This window comes from Armigeres subalbatus, chromosome 2, assembly GCF_024139115.2.
Source record: "Armigeres subalbatus isolate Guangzhou_Male chromosome 2, GZ_Asu_2, whole genome shotgun sequence".
In the NCBI taxonomy this organism is placed as follows: domain Eukaryota; kingdom Metazoa; phylum Arthropoda; class Insecta; order Diptera; family Culicidae; genus Armigeres; species Armigeres subalbatus.
This window is the reverse complement of record NC_085140.1, coordinates 135,395,908-135,416,730: the sequence shown is the minus strand read 5'-3', so window position 1 is coordinate 135,416,730 and position 20,823 is coordinate 135,395,908. Positions and strand designations below refer to the sequence as shown.

Sequence of the window (20,823 nt, the reverse complement as noted above, 5' to 3'; positions counted from 1 at the left end):
CCCTTAGCACTGTTTCTGTGACACGTTTTCATTATTCTTGTTTTGTACATTTTTCCCACAATCCTCGTGACAACAACCGCTACACAACGGCGCCTTTTGGGGACCATTTACACACCGCCCAATCACCGTTGCGATTCGTAACTCCATCACTGTCAACGAGCATAATTCCATCACTTCTGATCGGAACCGAACCACATTTGCATCGTATTCCCGTGGATCCGGCTGTGCTCTGGATTGGCGTTGACATCGATCGAAATTCGATATCCGACGAAACATGTTGCCCGGCTCATGCACACACACACACACACACACAGTGAGTAGGGAGACTCCCGAGTCGGACAATGATGCAACCTGCGCCGAATTGAAGGCAGACGAGGTCTGGAAATCGGCAAACAACAGCAGACCAGTTTCCATCAGCTCCGAGCCGGAAAATCGATGGATTGATTTAGTGTCGGGTGAGTAAAGATATTTTTTTATATTGTGTTTAGAATATCGCTAGATTAATGTTCAATTTATGTCAGGCCAGCGCATATATAGGGGAACTGTTCCGTTTTCAATCTCACTGTACATATATTCATCTCATCGCGAAACAAAGAAATACGGCAACAATTTCGTCGCTTCTTTTTGCTAACATACATGCTCACTGCTGAAAAAAATCACAAAAATAATAAACAAATCAAATACCTTTTCATTGCTTTGTTTTTCGTAGGACCAATATAGGAGCTATGAGATGAAGTCCAGGAGCAGTAACCCTAATTAAATTTCTATTAAAAAAAGAGCAGAAATTTGCTTTACTTTTATGTGCTCATATTCATGACAAAGTTTAGCTATGGTTCAATTTTATAGACCACTTAATTTGAAAGTGCATCACCCTGCTTCAATCCGTCTAAGGTCACAAACGAGGTTGACACTTCGTCTGCAATCCGAATACTTGATTTCGAGCCATCCAGCGTTGCACGTATCAGTCTAATCAGTTTCGCCGGAAAACTATGTTCGGACATTATCTGCCACAACTCATTTCTTTTCACTGAATCGTACGCTGCTTTGAAATCAATGAACAGATGGTGAGTCTGCAAGTTGTACTACCGGAATTTATCAAGGATCATCCGCAGGCTAAACATCTGCCTGGTATTTGTAATTATGATATGCCTGCTCATATGGTTTTAAGAAGAAAAGATAACTTATGGACCATTTCTTCACCTTTGCTTAACACTTAGGTGGCCGCCAGAGTAGACACGACGTGTGATACGCCGTGACTCACGCGAAGGAATAACAATTATTATCAACTAGTCGACCCGGCAGACGTTGTCCTGCATAGTAGGCGAATATTCCCATGCCAAATTTCCATACGAATCTTCATATAAGTTTTTCACGATTTACTGAACTTTACTCGTAATTTTCGCATGAGGAAATATCATATAAACCCGTCGGAAACTATAACGAACATATCTGCTGAAGGAATGAAGAAAATCCATCCAGCCGTTTTCGAGTTATGCGGATACGAACACAGACCATTTCATTTTTATATATATATAGATGGAGTGTCAAATTGCACTGTCGCGTTGCATCGCGCCGTCGCGTTTACTCTGGCTTCACCCTTGAGCGGTGCTTACTGGTACGCTTGAATGAGGCTTCTTCTAAGTAAAGGAGACTTTTAGCGATAACTATTACGAAATATAGTTATGATTGAGAAAATTAAAATATTGACTTTAATATTGATTTTAATTTTCAATTAAATTTTCTTACCAATTACCACAGACATGAAGATCGACCATAAGACTTCCTAAAGGTAAAGGCCATCATCAAATTGAAGCTCATATAATGTCTGGAAAATCACTACCTATTGAATCTTGTTTGGGAACAATTCCAATGATGTTGCGACCATCGTAGGCCCATAATGATAGTATTTGGCGTTTTCTTGAAATGAGATTCAGAATATGTGATGCTTAAAACTGTAAGTTAAGAATGTTTGATAATTGCCCGCTGTAGGTTTTATATTGAGATTTAGAAGCCTTCACTAAATAATATTTAAAATTTTATGCGATTTGAATTTGATTATCAATTAAAATTTAATACGATATTCTAGTCCAAACTACGTTTCCATTGAAGTTTTCTACTTTTTTTCCTGTTTGGGTGACCAGTTATTAGATCTATTGTAGCATTCCCCGTATCCTTAGTATTTAAGTGCATGTCGAATTACTCCATTAATATTGAGAAGCAATGAAGTATCGGTTTCGAAACAGTTCTTGTTTTGTTTTCCCAAGAGTACATGACACGGTCCCGCTATTTAGACCCTTCACAGAGAGTAATCTCATTGAAGGCGCGCCTCTTATCAAATCTTTCCTAGAGAAAACAGGACAGTAATACTGTTAATTTGCCATGCATCGGAGCCCTAGCCACATCCTTGTCTTGCTTCTAGAATATCACCAGTAAAGCTACAAACCCGGGGTTTAGCTCTATCTACAAGACCATTCCAATCTAGAGAAGCAGTTCAGTAACGAGAATTTCAGTGTGTTCTTCGAATTACCATTGCATACAATTTAGCCTCAAACGAGAGGAATTTGAGTCTTTCAACCATATGCAGGGTAAAGTTAATTTTTTTTTAATTCAAAAACTGCAATTGGTAGAGAGGACTAAATACGATAAATCCTTGAAATACCACAACTTATTGCCCTAGCTTGAAAAATGGATTAAGCTAGGGCTCGGTTTGGTAGATCTTACACCGTAAAACACTACGTAAAAGTGATCTACCAGCTTTACGGGTCAAGTTTTCTACTTAATCATCAATATATAATAAAACTGATACTTGTGAACGATGATTAATATAAACCAAGTTTACGAAGCGACTTATCTGTTTTGTGGGCGGGGATTCGAACGTCGTTTTGACGAGTCTGATAGCACTCCTGCGGGGACCAAAGCCGTCAATACGTAGAAGAAGACTTCTGCTACCTGGCGATGGTGTTGGTTTGCGTGGGACTGTTGTCAGATTGAGTCCTTGCCTGCAGAAGCGGCTGGGTCGTTTTAAAAGATTGGTATTGGACTAAAAAAAATGAGCTTTAAGAGCTTCTTTTGTTCGGAGGGAATTATGAATATCTCGCGCTTAGTTTCATAGGGGCGTAACCGTATTGATCGATTTCTATTAATCGATTTTATATTTTGTTGATAACTCAATTGTTTGAAAAGCTACAACCAGGGTTTGCAGAAATCGCTCTCAATCGATCGAACAGTGATAAAAGAAAAGCAAAAACTGTTCCGAATTATAACAAGCTATGATAGGTAACAAATTTATCAAACTTCTGAACAAGTGCGAAAAACCAGAATCGGGTAGGCAGCCCCTACAGAAAAATGGTGATTCTCTCTTTGTTTTCGCTCCTTTCGTGTTGGTTACTGTGTAGAACAAGTTGAAATGCATCATCAGAGCCAGTGCTCCCCGTCGTTGGAGCTTTCTAAAAGAAATTTATCATGGGGTCTAGCCTCCCGAATCAGTTCTCTATCATGACAGCTTGCAATAAAAAGTCTCTCGCGGTATGCTACATATCGTATATGTATACAGAGATGATAAGTGAGAGACTTGTTGTTTCTCTTTCGTCGCCGAAGTGAAATCGATCTATATATTTATTTATTTATTACCAGACTAAGGCCGGAGTGGCCTTTGGAATACATAAAAGCCTTCTCCAGTCAGTTCGGCCCATGGCTGCACGTCGCCAACCACACAGGCTACGGAGGGTCCGTAAATCGTCCTCCACCTGATCGATCCACCTTGCTTGCTGCGCACCTTGCCTTTGTGTTCCCGTCAGATCGTTGTTGATAACCATTTTCATCGGAAGACTGTCCGACATTCTGGCTACGTGCCCAGCCCACCGCAGTTTTCCGATTTTCGGGGTTGTGAACGATGGACGGTTCTGCCAACAGCTGATGCAACTCGTGGTTCATTCGCCTCCTCTAAGTACCGTCTGCCATCTGCAGCTCATCATAGATTTTACGCAGCACTTTCCTTTCGAAAACTCCCAGTGCGCGTTTGTCCTCCACGAGCATCGTCCAGGTCTCGTGCCCGTAGAGGACTACCGGACTAATAAGCGTTTTGTAGATAGTCAGTTTTGTACGGCGGTAATCTATTCGATCGGAGCATTTTGCGGAGTCCAAAATACGTACGATTTCCTGCCATAATGCGTCTCCTAAATTCTCTGCTGGTGTCGTTATCGGCGGTCACCAGTAAGCTCAAGTACACGAATTCTTCAACCACCCCGATTTCGTCCCCACCAAGATTTGCAGAAATCGCTCTCAAAAGATAACGAACAACGATAAAAGAGAGCTAAAAACCTATTCGAAACATAACAAGCCATGAAAACAAAAAATGATAAAACGATTTGTTCTCGCTCATTTTATGTTGGGGACTATATTTTTTTCGCACAGCTGTGTAAAACAAGTTGAAATGCATCATCAGAACCGGTCCAATCCGTCCAGCTTCGCTTTTCAGTCCATCCTCTCTAAGTTACGTGCCATAATATCAATGTCGTCGGCGAAACCAAATAAGTGGACGGACTTCGTAAAAATCGTACCACTCGTGTCAATCCGTGCCCTTCGTATTACTCCTTCCAAAGCGATGTTGAATAGCAGACACGAAAGATCATCACCTTGCCGTAACCCTCTGCGCGTTTTGAAGGGACTCAAGAATGCCCCTGAAGCTCGAACTACGCACATCACCCGATCCATCGTCGCCTTGATCAACCCTATCAATTTATCCAGAAATCCATTTAGCTGCCATAGCTGGTCCCAATCGATTGTATCATATGCGGCTTTGAAGTCGATAAATAGACGATGTGTGGACACGCTCTATTCGCGACATTTCTGCAATACCTGACGTACGGTGAACACCTGATCAGTGGTAAAGCGTTCACCCATAAAACCCGCCTGGTACTGCCCCACGAACTCCCTTGCAATTGATGTTAGTCGACGGCATAAAATTTGGGAGAGTACTTTGTAGGCGGCGCACATAGGAGTAAAAAAGTCAAATCGTGGCCAAAACTATTTCTTGCTGTTATTTAGGCCTATTGTGGCCTAGGATGAAATAATAATTGTAAATTATAAGTGAAATGCAATTTGTCTGCAATCTATCCACCTTGCAGTGTAAAGTTTATTTTTTTTTTCTAATAAAATCAAGTGCTTCCACTATGTGAACGTATTGGTTTTTAAATGCGTAAATTTCACTGAGTAGCAAGAAACCCGTAATTAAAAGTTACCGTGACAATCCATTAACTACTCTTTTTTCCTTGGACGTCCTAAACCATCGAAACTTCCCCTAATTTTACAACTTAAGAAGCTGCCAAAAGGCTTTTCTCGTTTTTAAAAGTTTCTAAATGCAATCAAACGTGTTTGTCTTGGAAGGCAAGCAAACACCGTACGATATCTCTGAGATGTGTTCTGGGTCATCCAAACTATTTCTAAGTTCGGGACATGAGGTCTATAGCTGCTAAAAACGCTTTTTTGTAACTGAAAGTTCCGATATGTATTCGATTATATCCATTATATGTCCTAGGAGCTCGACAGTTATCGTAAGATAGTTTTGGAATATACAGGGTCATTCAAACTATCCTTGAGGCTTGTATGAACCATAATATCCCGAATCTATCACACAATGTCCGTTGATCTACAAGAACATGCTATATACTTTAAGTGACGACATAGAACTAGTGTCGTGGTTGTAAACCGAACTCTTTCTGGATGACCCAGGATATCCCAAATCTATCCTATTATATCTGCTGATCTACCAAGATGTAAAAGATTGGGTTGAATACATACCGAAATTTTGAGTAACTGAAAAGTTAATGTCGTAGTTGTATATCCCAAATTCTTAACTCCCAAATATCCCAAAACAATTTTACCATGTCGGTTGATGTTCTAAAAGATGTAAAGGATATGATTGAATGCGTATTCAAATCATGAGTGACAAGAATGAGTTCAACCAAAATTTGGACTGTTTCTGATTTCTCTGTATTTAATGCAGAATTTATGGGAAGTGGTTTAAATATGAGATTTCCGAGAAAATATTACGTGCTTTATGAAAGATTTCAAGACAAAATTTTCAAAACGGCTTATCTGCTTTTGTAAACAAAAGTTCAAACGTCGATTAGACGAATCTGATAGCACTCCCACGCAAACCAACACCATCAATAGGTAACTGAAGGTTCCTGGTACCTGTTGGTGGTGTTAGTTTGCGTGGGGGTGCTATCATATTCGTCAAATCGACGTATGAATCTTTGTTTACAAAAGCAGATAAGTCGTTTTGAAAATTTTGTCTTGATTTATTGTTGCTAGTCATGACAACATATATGCAAATATCTTTACACCATAATTTATCTTTTTTCACTAGCGTCATTATATGTGCTAGTTCATATAGAAAAGATGTTAAAAATTAGATTGAAAATGATAAAATACGCATTTGATTCAAATTTCTCATTTTAATTTGCGGACGTTTGCGGACGAGTTTTCATATGCTTATTCATAGCTGGAAGTTACACCCTACATAATCATTTTTGCTGGATCTTGCCGTATAGATTGACTTTTCTTCGAAAGAAAAACTAGAAAAATAGACAAAAGACAGTAGTTCTTAAATGGCCTTCAATTAAAACATGAAATTTATTATTTGATTTTAGTGAAAGGCAGAATAGAGGCATACAACTATAATTCACTCATTGTGTGCAAATCATAGCTTGAAAATACAATTTTTGACATGTAAAAATCAAATTTGCTTGATACTTGCCAAATAAAGCATGAAAAGTTCAATTCAAAACCTCATTTTTAAGTTCCAATTGTATTTTTTCCACACTTATCTGGAACATTTCTGAAATAGCCACAGTATGCAGAATGTTCTTGAGTATCTTGAAAAAATATAACAATGTAGAAATGTTGAAAAAAATTTTTTGGGTTTTGGCCACGAATTTGTTCTAGTTACTCTTCTGTGCGGCGTTCAGCAATGTGATTGCGCGGTAGATGCTGCGATCCAGCTTATCGCTCTTTTTGTAGATAGGACACACGATCTATAACAGTTACGCCCCTATGAAACTAAACGCGATATATTATTCAAACGTTATTAATGGTGAAACTACAAATTTAAGACAAACTACTCCGACAAAAGACCTAACTACTGCAAACACTATGTTCAAGTTTCCATCATAGACCACTGTTTGTATCCTACATAGATAAAAATAGGTTGTAACAAAATTTTTAGAAGAAATTTTTTTCTTCAAAAAAAAAGTGATCTTGTCGCGATGGGTGGGCTTACGCACAGTGCCCTATACAGTTGTCTACCTCGCTAAAATGACAGTTGCTATAAATATTTCCGACAAAGACAGTGTTTCCAACACTGAGACTACCGTCGTGCGGGGCTTCTTTTTACAAATTGGGGGCTACTTTGTACATTTTGAAACAGGAATTATAAAATAAATTAGGGGAAAATAGGGTATCTGTTCTTATATCAATAACAATAAGGCAATGCGCATATGAAATGCATTTATTTCTCACCCAATAATCAAGAAACATGAGAATAATTATGCTCGGCTCACGTCATTTTTAATAGAAAACAATTTGGTAACTTCAAAAATGAAATTGTTATCACATTATAGAAGTATTTAGCTAAAAAACATCATCACTGCCATGCACCTATTTCAATAACATTCAAAAACAGTTAATCCTATGCCTGTACCCAGTGGCGCCGGGAGTGGGTGGGACAGGTAGGACATGTCCTACGCACGAAAAATCATGGGTAGGACAACCTGAGCATTGTCCTACCCATGATTATTTTCTACAACAAATATGATTTTGAAAATGTATCACCGACGCGTGCTTACTTCCAATCTACATGCTGATACATTTACAGTTACATCAAACAACTGAAAACCGAAATATGCCGCTCCAAAGTTACGAGGTGAAAAAGCTAGAAAGAGACAAAAAATAGGAAAAATAACACGGTGTGTACTGCCTCCCCGAGTCACCTTAATAGCTGCTTCCCATTTTTAGGATAATTTTTTATCTGCTGGCACTAGCACTTGCTTTCAAACGTATGGTTTGTCTTCATTGTCAGTGACATCACTCATTTCAAAGCAATTCGAAATAGTTTATTCTCTTGATCTTACCTGAGAAAATTTTAGAAAGCGGGCTTGGTAGTCATATGGCTACTGCTTCTGCCTCATACGCAGGAGGTCGTGGGTTCAATCCCAGGTCCGTTCCATTCTCCTACTTTGTATCTTTCTCTTTATTTCTCATGTTCTAGCAATCGCTAGAACTGGAAATGGTATGGAAATGGTAATACTATTCTTATACCTTCAACTTGAGTATTCTATCAGTAATCTGCTAGAATTGGAAATGAACTATAGAGCTCGTTTCCTAGGGGAACTGTTCCGATCTCCATCTCACTGTACATATATCCATCTCATCGCTAAACAAAGAAATACGGCACCAAATTCGTCACTACTTTTTGTCAACATGCGTGCTCACTGCTGAAAAAAATCACAAAAATAATAAACAAACCAAATTCCTTTCCATTGCTTTGTTTTTGATGGGATGGAAATAGGAGCTATGAGATGAAGTGGTAAACCGTTCCCCTACATCCAATTAGAAATTTCATCAGTTACCTTCTCCTATCTATCACATTGGCAGCTCGTTAACCAAGACGGACCTCTGCCTCTCCAACCTAACCTAGAAATTCCAACAAATTCCGCATGAACTCGTGGCAAGTGCAGAGGTATATTCGGCTTGCAGTGGGCGAGTGATTGCATCATCATTTCCTCCACTTCCCTATATTGACTTGCATTCTGACGTGGCAGGCGCCAGTATGACCTAACAAATGAGATCACCAGTACTTGTACATTGTGCTAGTCCCAAGCAAACATCTGTTGGTTCCCTGTGCAAGAACAGCTGATCTGGTCATGATGGAGTAGCAACTACGAGCAGTCAATCAAGCTCAAGCTCAAGCTCAAGCTTGATCTTACCTGAGAAAATTTTAGATTATGGACAATTAAACGTTAGTTTATGTATATCTTGTCAATCATCTGTCATGAAGAACATGTTAGCGCCTTTTTTCAAAACTCCTGGCTCGTTGTTTTTTTTTTGAGTTTCCAGCAATATATTGTGAAAATTCCTACAAAACAAATTCAGAATTCTCACGAAAATTTGTTCAGAATTTCCATGGATTTTTGAAAAATTTCTCTTCGAATTTCCTCAGGAAGTTCTTTGAAATTTCGTGGAAAAATTGTCCGGAATTTACTTCGAAATTTCTTTAGGAAACTTTTTGGAATTCGGGAATCGCTTCCGAATTCTCTACAGAAACTTTACAAAATTTCCTTTGGAAACGCTTCCGGATTCCCAGGGAAGAGTCCCTTCGGTAAAAATAATCGGGAAACTCTTCAAAATTTCCTCGAGAAATACATCGGAATTACTTTGTGAGTTTCTTCAAACTGTTTTCGGGAAACTCAAAATTCGCTCAAAGAACTCTATGGAATGTGCTCGACTCGTCGGAATGTTCTATAAAAACTTTATCGGGAAACCTTTCGAATTTTTTTGAAAAACTTTTCGAAATTTTTCTCTTCCAACTTCCAATTCCAAGTAGAAATTTGGTGAATAATTATTTGCGAGCTTCTAAGGGGAAAATGTTACACGGTTTAAACGACTGTTGTCTTCCTTATCTTCTAAAAGGAAGACAACAGTCGTTTGAACCGTGAGAAATTTGTTCCTTGGAAAACCATCCGAACATTATTCGGGAAGCTCTTAGAATTTATTATAAAATTAAGAATTTACTTGGGAAACACTTCGAAATTTTTACGGGAAAATCTACGGAATTGCTTTGCGAAACCATTTCTTTCCTCGGGAAATACTTTTGAATTTCCTCGGGAAAATCCATGTAATTGACTTGATACACTTTGAAAACTGTTTGAAAAGTCTTCAGGAAACTCTCCGGATCAGCTAACTGTTCAGTTTTCTTTGAAAAACTTGTCGGAATTTCCTCGAGAAACGATTCCGAATTTCCAAAGGAAATTTTGATTTTCTCCTTTAAAAAACTCTACGAAATGTCCTCGGGAAACTCGTAGAGATTTTCTCAAGAAACTATTTGTAATTTCCTTGGAAGCTTCTCTGAAAAGCGTTCAGAATTTTTTTGAGGAACTCTTTAGAATTTATTTGGGAAACTTTTCGGAATTTCTTCGGGAAACGCTTTTAAATTCTCTGGAGAAACTCTTCGTAAATTCGATCAGGATTCAGAGCTTTGTGTGAAACGTACTCTATTAATGCTTCGTTTCAAAATTGGCGTTTTCTTAAATGTTCGTTGGAGCAAATTTTGTCCTACCCACGTCTTGGAACCCGACCGCGCCTTAATTTGAGTACTGCAATCAAAATCTTTCATGTTGTTCTGTTGATTGCGCTATTCAAATTAATTCATGAAAAAAATGTTACTTAGGTCCTTTTGAAAAGTTAAGCGAGAAATACGCACACTATCACTTGTGTGTATACGTAACAATATGATTTCAGTGATGCCGAATTCTTCAATGTTTTGTATTTGAGTTGAAATATAATTACAAAATTTCAGTTTTTGTTGTAGTTTTACAATTTATCAGTTAAATTTTATGTTTGTCATAGCTTATCTCTTCGATATACCTTGATTTACAAACATAAAAGTTGAATTTCACAATGAAAGTTCATGCAAGCATTTTTGAAATAAAAATCTAGGTCGGCAGCCCTTGCAGATGCTGCAAGCCATGTAAATAGTTTGGAATACGAACAAGGATAATTTAGACGTTGTTCGAAATAAACCTATATCAAACTATAGGAAATTGCGTTGGTTTTTCGAATGTGATTATATTTATAGTGAAAATGTGATGTGCTCTATGTGTTGTGAAGTGAATTTTGAAAGGATACATTTGTTTTAGCTTGGAATTGAGTGGAAATCAACAGCGTGAAATGAGATGAATCTGCTAGTAGCAATCGAGCAGTGCATCAAACCAACAGCTCAGAGGTAGGAAAATGAAAATAAATGTATTTTATAATTTTGTTTTTAATAATTTGAGTCTTATGAACTGAAACATTACTCAAACGGAATTTTAAATAATATTCCAAACAATAGAGAAGGTGATCTATTCATTTTTGTGTACATACGATGTGAGGAATTGTAATCAAATTGATTTTTTATTTGGTTTATCGACGGGTGGGATTAATATACGGGCTGTTATTAATATGGGAACAGATACCCTACCTATTCTTGGCAGTCTAAGACATTCGCCAAATTGAATGATAAAAATAATGAATAATTACACTAAAACACAGGTATAGTTCAACTGGTATACATTCGTATGCTCTTCCTTTGATGATTGGTGTTCACTTAATATAATATCTTTTACCACAAACTTAGTAAATTTAATATAAAGTAACAGGTCAACGTTTCTTCTATTGGCATATCAATTTCTATTATCAGCAATGATTTTGCTCCCTTCAGCAACTAGACATGGAAGTAGAAAACTAGTAATGTATTGGTGCCATATGCTGGTTGTTTATATCCTCTAGTAGTAAAATTCATTCATAATAATCGGCCGCACGCTCATCTCGCTTCACTCAATTTTGGAAGAAATTTTATTAATTATCAAAACTGGCTAGCTCGGTTGTTATGGCGTTGGCAGTTAGTTGTTGAAACACAGTGCTCCCCCGTTTTGTAAACATCTGATTTCTACTGTCTACATATTCTAGACAACTTTCAAACTGTATTTTATATCCCTTATATTATCAAACCAAAACAGGAGCCCCAGAGATTGTTCAAAAAGTGTTAGTAATAGAAATAGTTGTTAAGTGATTTTTTTAGAATGTGAAGGAGACAGAAATTATGTGTTGCCTAAAACGGGGTGGACTGTGATGACTGTGTGGCGTTGTGTTTCAAGCTTTCCCAACCAGGGCTCTTCGATTAGTTTGCCATAGATACGACGTAGTTTTTCGCTAGAATTTGTTAGTATTTCTGGATACTGTCGAAAGTTTAGAGTTGGTTACCCCTTGTGAATGGCAGATAGGGTACCCGTGTACCCAGATATTGACAATTTCATAAATTTTACCATTTTTAACCTATTTGAATAATGTTGGCCATTTCGGAGAAGGGAACTTTCATACTTTTCGTCCGCTGCCAAGATTTACATCTTTTGTCTTTTGTAATGCCTTAGAGTCTTCACGCGTAAGCAAAAGTCTATCAACCAGTTTCAAATATACAACTTGCTCTTTACGGTTTATTTACGGTAGATTTGAAGGTCGTTACTTGATATGTTTGTTTCATCAAAATAATCATGGGGGTTGTGTACAACGCCGTAAACTATGTAAAACCAAATCTATACACATAAGATTAAGCTGGAGCCACATCATTCGTACACTACGTTTCACAGTTGAATAATTGATAATACCCTAAAAGTAGGCAATTATTTATGGTTGAAATGCGCTAAGTAGGAACGGGAATGGTTATGATTTTTTTGATGAGCTTGGAAAGTATTAAAGTTGCAAAAGGAAAACGGTTCTGTCAGCCACATAAGGCTTAAAATACTACGGTGTGGCTATCACTTTTGATATAATTTATGGTCTGAGTAAAAATCTGAATAGAAGCATTTAAACACTTATTTAAAATAAATGCCAACGCCGGATATTTTGTTCGTAGTTTTGCTAAATTAAAGCACATGGAATTGTGCGTGGTATTTTTTTTAGCGTGTGTTTGATATGCTCACAAACACATTCTCTCACTCTATTCCGAAGTGCGTTGCTGCCAAAGAAAACGAACAGTCCCAATTTTATTTAGTGAAACATAGAGCAAATATTGGATAAATTTGCTATTTGTGGTGATAATCAAGTGGTAATAAAGTGTAAAAAGTAGTTTACGTACCTAATTTGTCGTATCATACACGATAAAGAGAAGAAACAGGCGATCCAAAAAAGTAAGTAACAGTTTGCTTTTCGTCTGCTGCTTTCTGCAATGGCACTTTCTGCTGCAATAATGGCAAGGATTTCGTAGGTGCAAATTTGTTTCGGTGATTAATTCGTCAAATCTTGCTACTTTTACACAAACAACTTATTAAAATGAAAGCCTAGACTTGAAATTGTGTGATTGAATCAAATTTATGTTCATAAATAGTGTATGTTTGCTGGAAAACGCAAATATTGTTGAGGGTGCCAACAAATGTCGCACCCTGCCAAAGCCGTTTTCTACCCTATCGTCAACTGGGGGGAAGATGCAGGGGGAGAAGACGGAGCACTGAATCCCTACCCCAACATGTGCGACATCTGGATTTGGTTCTAAATTGTAAACAACAGTGTTAATTCCCTACCACCTTTTTGTTATGGCGAGGCAATTTTTATGCACACTTTTGTTTTCGATATTTTAACAAAATTAAACACTTAACCATGCAGCATTATAACGATGTGGTATGCTTGAGATACCTGCTTGATTATAGGGATTCGAAAAAGAATTTATTTACAGTAACTAACCGAATATAAAAATGTTCGTATTAACGATTGCGCCCTAACACCGGTTCTAAGCTTCGATGCAGAGTACACGAGCTTTGTTCGCCAGTGACAGGCGTATGAGGCCCTTGGGAAGATCATCATTTGTTGATCAAGACAGCTCTACTAAAACCATTATGACCTAGTAGTCAAAATACACTAGGTTATCTGTATGAATGTTGAATTTACTAGTGGTAACATTACTTGAACGGAGAATATTGTTGACTACCGTTTCATAAAAAAAATTGTCACTTTTGACTGACACATCAAATGATCATCTTCACCTCAATGATCATCTTCCCCCCAGTTGACGGTACTACACTTAGCCACTATCACCATTATTGTTAATAGTTGGATGGCAACTTTCTGTTTTAAATTTGGTATTTTTTTTCGTTTAACTTTTTTTGAAAATAAAAATCCGGAGTCAAAAGAAGCTCCGCATGACGGCACCATTTTCGCAAAGTTTATTTATTTAAAAATTCTAAATATGCTCAGATTTCCATTTTTGCATTCGTATATCATGAGGCTAACACGATGATACTTTTATGCCCAGGGAAGTCGAGATAATTCCCAATCCGAAAATTGCCTAGACAGGCACCGAGAATTGAACCCAGCCACCCTCAGCATGGCCTTGCTTTAGCTATGTTTGCGAAACAAATCTCCGCAAATTAATTAAGAAACTCCTTCGGAAACGCCTAATGGATTTTTTTTTCTAATTCCACTAAGGCCGATACAAATATTAAAAATCCATTTTGTCTCCCCCCCTCGGATTTTTTTGCCAAAAAATAATATGTTGAGGGGGCAACAAAATAAAATTCGGACAATTTTAAGGATTTTCAAAACATTCTTTAACAAATCCGAGGAGTTTTTTGATTTTTTTTGTTTTAATATTTAATTTTTTTTATCCCCCCCCCCCTTGACCTTTCGGAGACCAGTAGGACAAAAAGTCAATTAAATATTTGTAACGGCCTAACTTCTTGAAAAAGAAAAAAAAAAGAATTAAAAAGCTCCCTAATATTCTGATTCATTTTAAAATTCCAACAGCATTTCTTAAAAAAAAGCCTCCGCAAATGAATTCAGAAATTCCTTCGGAAACTCCCAAAGGATTTTTTTTTCTCAAATTTCACTAACTTCTCACAAATTCCTTCGGATTTTTTTAGGAAAATCTTAGTAAGTTCCGTGAGGAATTCTTCCGGAAATTCGTCCAGAATTTCTTCTACGGATTCTTAACCTTCCGGAACTGGCACCGTTGTAAAAAGTACAAATCCTTTGAAAAAAGCTCGCTTGTCGTTCACAACAAGGCCGGGACTGCGTGAGCGATCCAGAACCATGCGAGTCCCGGAAGGTTAAGGAAATTCCTATAAAAATTACTCCAGAAATTCGAGCAGGAATGGATTAGGAATAGTTTCATTAATTTCTAGGGAAATCGCTACTCTGAAAATACCATTGCTTCGTAAATTCTCCAGTAGTTTTTTTTTTAAATTCCACCAGGAAATTTTAGGAATATCCGAACAAATTACAAAAGGAAGAAAGAATTAGAAAGTTCACTAATATTCTAAGAGAAGAATTCTACCTAGAATTACTTTGGAAATATATTCGGAAATTCCTACAACAATTTCTTAAGGAATTCTCTAAGCTGAAATTCATGAAATTTCGTCGCAAATTCCCTCAGAAATTACTTCAAAACTTCCGTTAGGTGTTCTTTTAGAACATTCTCCTGTAATTTTGCTAAAACTCTCTCCAGAAACTCCATTAGGAATTCTTTTGGATATTTCTCGCGAAATTCTTTTAGAACATTTTTCAGATATATTTATAGACATTCGGAAATTTCTTTAGGGATTCTTTCGGGAGTTTTTTCAGAACTTTATTTAAAGTTCTCAGTCTTCAATGAATTTCCGGAAGAACTCCTACAGGAATTGCGGGAAGAATTTCTTAGAGAACTTTCTATAAATTTACTGAATTAATTTCTGATGAGAATTCCAAAGGATTTCTTAGATTTTTCAGAGAGTTTCCCATACGAGTTTCCGAAGAAATTTACGAGGATTTTTCCGAACGATTTTTTGAAGGTATCCCTGAAAGAATGTCCAATAGAATTACAGGCGGATTTTTCTGAAAATCATTTGGAACTTCTGGGTTTTCCGAGAACCAGAGAAACCGGAAAGTATTTCTAAATGAATTTCTGAGAGAATTGCTTGAGGAATATCCGAAGAAGTTTCTAAAATGAACTTCCAAATGATTTCCTAACGAGATTTTCAATCAAATTTGCGATGGAATGTCGAATGAAATTTCTGAAGATTTGCCTAGATTTCTCCAGAAATAACTTCCTTCAAAAATTCCTCCAAGAATTCTTTCGGTAGTTTCCCCGGGATTTATACAAATTGGCAAACAATCATTAGAACTATTTTGACGTAAATATACGAGTTTGAGGGAAAATATTCAATTTGCTGGGTCGCGTGTCTCATCGTGCCCCAATTCAATTCCGCCAGTGTAAATGCAAGCTTTAAATTATCATGGAATTAAGTTGAAGACGAATTTAATGTGTTCAATGTTACATGTTCATGATTCTGTAAATAAATGTAATACAACATGTAGCAATGATGTATCTAGTTACGTGTTAAAAATATGTGTGCTGTCGGACAATATGCTATGAATTGTGCAATCTAGAATCCTCACGGCTGGGTTTCCTTGAGTCTTAAAATCATTCACGTTTATAGCAGCGCCCTCTATTTATCTCTTTTTATGTTGAACGTAACCCAACATAATGGTCCTTCGAGCCGGATTATTGGTATACTATGCGATTCGAAGGACCAAATGTTGGGTAGCCGGCCTCCCTCTTTCGATTTCAATCAGTGGAACCTTCCTTTGCTGACTTCCAAATGGTTGGAGGTGATTCCTAAATTCCATATAGATTCAACACACGGCTGTTTAAACCTAGTTCCAGGATTATAACACAAAAGTGTTCTTCAAGAATTTGAATAGAATGTTCGACTTCATTGAATAAATTGGTTAAATTGATAAAATAAAATAAACAGGTTATTTGCAATAAGTTTCATGTATCATACACACGATACACTGGTGATTCAACTTACAGAAATATTTACCGATTGGAATTAAAAGTGTGCCTTTAAAAAAAAATCGTGGATTTCCGCAGAAAATTTTCAAATTTCCGTGGTTTTCATCTACGGATCCGTAGATCCGTAGAAAGCACTCAATTTCGTAAATCTACGGAAATTTCCGTAGATCTGGCAAAACTTCCGGCTCAGTTTCTACGATGAAGCATCAGGCAACATGTTCCATGTGACTCGAATAAACTGCTTCGGTCAATTTTGAGCGCGTACAATGACAATAGACGTCTAAATACCATAAAAACTGGCTAGATAATTTGACTCTTACAAGAAAATGACAAAAAGGCCTTTAAACTATTACGATGTTAGTTAGCATGAGACCTCTCTGACTATTTAAGAACGTAATTTTCTCTGATTCAGTTGCAACACCGTCTTCTTGGACGACATGTTCCGTGTACGGCTGGCAAACTGCTTCGAATGGAATTCTGCTACGGTATCATCAAAGGCCTGGTGCAGAGGTTTCCATTCTATTCAGAGTCCCGCCAGAAAACCTTTATAAAAAGAAGAAAACCCCCCAGCCCAGTTTTCTGGGTACGCCACTGATTTAAATGTATTTTCATGTAATATTTGGAGCATGCAAATAAGTGCTCTTGCTAGTCAATTTTAATTGAACATCGAATGTTAATACGTTTTGGGATTGGCTGCAATTTTACACGTCGTTGAATTGTCAAGACTATTTGCTGTGAATAGGGGGGACGTAGGGACAGATTCAGGTAGCTCCAACTGAATACCCAAAAAAATACATCTTTTATGAACATTCTCTGATTTCGAGATGTTCCTGTATTGCACAAAACCATTGATATGGATAGACTATCAGTGTTAAACAAAAAAATCCAACAACAACTATTTGTAAAAGTATTGAATTCTCTCATCTACATACGTCGCCCTGTACCTCAGAAATTTAGTCAATCGCAAAATAATTGAAAATTCCACCTTTTGATCGTTGTATTCAATTTTCTCCCACCAGTTCCCCTCATGATGGCCTACGTGACACGATACATCTACGGCACGGATAAGCTTCGACCGAATGCATTCGAAGTACGTGGCCTCAATGGAACCACAACGGGAATAATTCACTGTGACGAGCTGGCAATCCTCAGTCAATGGCTCAAATACATCACCGACAACATTGTGGGGTTGACCAGTTTACAGGTATGCGAAGCGGGCGGTGTGAAAACCACCTTTGAAATGAATTTCCTTTTTTTTCAAATCGTGATTTACATCAATGCAATCTATATCTATCGTCCTTTCTATCCATAACAGATGAAGCTGTACAACCGCAACTTTCCCGTCGGTGAACGGATCGAGTACATGGGTTGGGTGAACGAGGGTGTCATCAGTAACCACATCTCCTGGCAGAGCTACAAACCCCGCTTCCTGGTCCTGAAGGGCACAGAGGTGATGCTATTCGATGCACCCCCACTGAATGTGGCCGGCTTACAGAAAGCAACCGTAGCCTACAAAGTGTACCAAACTATGTTTCGGGTGGTGAAGGAGTCCGAGACGGTCGACTCCCGGCAGCATTGCTTCCTGCTGCAGAGCTCGGGTCACGAACCACGGTACCTTAGTGTGGAAACGCGGCAAGAACTTCTGCGAATCGAGAATAGCTGGAATGCTGCCATCGTTACTAGTGTAATTAAATTAGGGGTAAGTGTTCCATTAATTTTTATCATATTATATACAATAATATTCACGTGAATTCTTATTAGCTTAATATACAGACCACATTCGGTTTTGGCAACACGATCGGAACATTTATGTTGCCAAAATCGAAATGTTTTTTTGTTTTCTCATGATACTTAACACATTTTCACTTATTGTGACACTAGACACACTGTGATGATTTTTTTTCTTAAAAATATTTTTTCTAGAAATTAATTACGCGTTTTTTTTCGATTCTTTTTACGTCAGTTTTGGGGTTTAACCAGTTTTTTTAACGTGGATTTTAAAATTTTAGCGTTTTCCTTTAAATATTTTTACGCGATTTTACCAGTTTTTGCGCGGATTATGAGACTTACGCGATTTAAAGCAATTACAAAAATAAAAGATAAATTTGTCTTGCCAAAATCAAATGATTGGTTGCCAAACTCGAATCTTCCTAAGCAAATGATGCCGAAATCGAATGGGGTCTGTACTGCCGCTAACCGCAAGTCGAGCACATCTGTATATGGATGTGCTCGATTTACGGATACTGGCAGTGTACATCAATAACCCATACATGCAAATGTATACCAGTTAAAATACTGTCCGTCTAATCGACGATGGAATAGTCGGTCGATGAAGGAATGAGGAAGTTTGTACAATAGTCTTTTAAACTGACTTTTTTCGTTCACTGCGTAACGCATGCGGAAGATCCTTGTACACTACAGCTCCAGCATTTAAATTGCATTTGGTTTTGATTCCTTTTGACAGCTTAACCACGTGGTATACACCAAACATGGGTTCATCCATGCCTTTAATTTCTCATGTAACAACATGGTTATTCATTTAACTTAAATATCATTTATCAATATAATTATTGCAGCGTAAAACATTCGCTGTATCTCATCATGGAAAGACTGGCGGTCTAACCCTGGACTGGCAAGCCGGCTTTTCTCTAACGGAAGGCGCCGATGCCAACATTATTTGGCAGTACAAATTCTCCCAGCTGAGGGGTTCAAGTGACGATGGAAAATCTAAACTAAAGCTGCACTTCCAAGACCATGAAACGCGATCCATCGAAACTAAGGTACGTAGGCGTAGTATTCGAAAAAAAATATGTTTTTCTCTTTATCAGCTTGAATGATTGGAGTTTTGATTGGAATGTAGGAGATGTGTTTCTAACATTGTCTCATATCAGTGCTGGTAACAAGTCGAATTGAAAGTTCTTTTTTCCAATGCATTTCTTGCTTACTGTTCGTATATCCTCGGCTTGAGTAAACTATCCAATTTCTACTAACTTGATCAACAATTTTCCATATCTTCTCTATCTCTTCCTCTTCTCTTTTTTCGAAAACTTCTTCAATTATATTTTTCCTTTTACTTTTTCCCCGATTTTAGGAGCTCGAATGTCAAGTTCTACAAAGTTTGCTCTTTTGTATGCATGCGTTTTTAACGGCTAAAGTTGCTTCGGTTGACCCAGCCTTTTTGAGTTCGATTCAGCAGGCTTGAATTTGCGCTGAAGCTGCCACAGATCGAGATGCCGGAGAATGTGATGACGACGATGACACTGGCAGCGTGCTTCAGATTACAATTGTAGAACCGTAAGCAATTCCGTAGATTAAACGCAATTATTGAAGGGGAGAACCTAAGCAGAAACAAACAATCAAAATTCGCCCTACAATGGCGCAGCCTAGTTTAATTAGGATTGCGAAACAAGCGGTAGGTGTGTTAGTACAGGTTACCCAGTCACAAAGCTACGCAAAAGCATGATATTCAGTCGTGTTTTCCAGAATTGAAACTTAATTAAGCGACTACAACTAAAATTGACTGATTTTCACAAAAAGTATTTGCTTTAGTTTGAGGTATTTCGTAGATATAGTCTTATTTAGTCTCTAAATCAAATTAAAAACATGAGAAGAGAAACGAATTGGAGCCAACTGATGGTGATGATATACTCTCTTATGTTCTCCATTGAAGGTGCTAACTGAGAAGGGCTGAAGTCAATTCTAGCCCGGTGTGGAAGACAAGCATAAAAAATGTAATTGCTATTCCTATCGAAGGCGAACATGTTCATTACGATGTGAAGCCACATTAATAGTAAATGCATTCAACGAACTTGATAACAAGGGCAGTGTAATTAAAAAACCAAATAATTTTGAGAAAAAAAAGGTACACGAGGTTGTGTGAGGATGATTGAGCGAGAATATGTGCTAGCCTTTAGGGCGATAAGAGAAAAATAATTCGGATAAGTGAGCGGTACTAAGCTTTTCGATAATAAAGAGTAATGTGCAAGTATTAAATCGAATCCGAATACATGAGTAGTCAAACAGCGAATTTCAATTGAAAAGCATACCGAAAGAATATAGTATTCGTTCTTCATGATCCCCGTTTTGGAATTGAACTGATTGATTGGAATACAATAAGAGCGTTGATTAGTAATGTTCCGCAAGAAGTCAGATATTCAGTTTGCTTATTTTTGTTTCTTTTTTGTTTGGGGTTGCCATATTATCTACAGAACCAAGCTTTGACCAGTTTTTATTGATCTGTA

At 37.6% G+C, this 20,823-nt stretch overlaps 1 protein-coding gene across 1 annotated transcript in view; it reads left to right on the top strand.

The window, feature by feature from the left end:
• LOC134210896 (gamma-1-syntrophin-like) overlaps positions 1–20,551 on the top strand; it is a 182,043-nt gene extending 161,492 nt beyond the window's left edge. The window contains exons 6-10 of the mRNA XM_062687322.1: positions 315–455; positions 17,602–17,786; positions 17,898–18,281; positions 19,159–19,362; positions 19,674–20,551. Coding sequence (XP_062543306.1) covers positions 315–455; positions 17,602–17,786; positions 17,898–18,281; positions 19,159–19,362; positions 19,674–19,784 — 1,025 coding nt within the window. The 3' untranslated portion in view covers positions 19,785–20,551. The remainder of the gene's footprint in view (positions 1–314; positions 456–17,601; positions 17,787–17,897; positions 18,282–19,158; positions 19,363–19,673) is intronic.
• Positions 20,552–20,823: the final 272 nt, after the last annotated feature.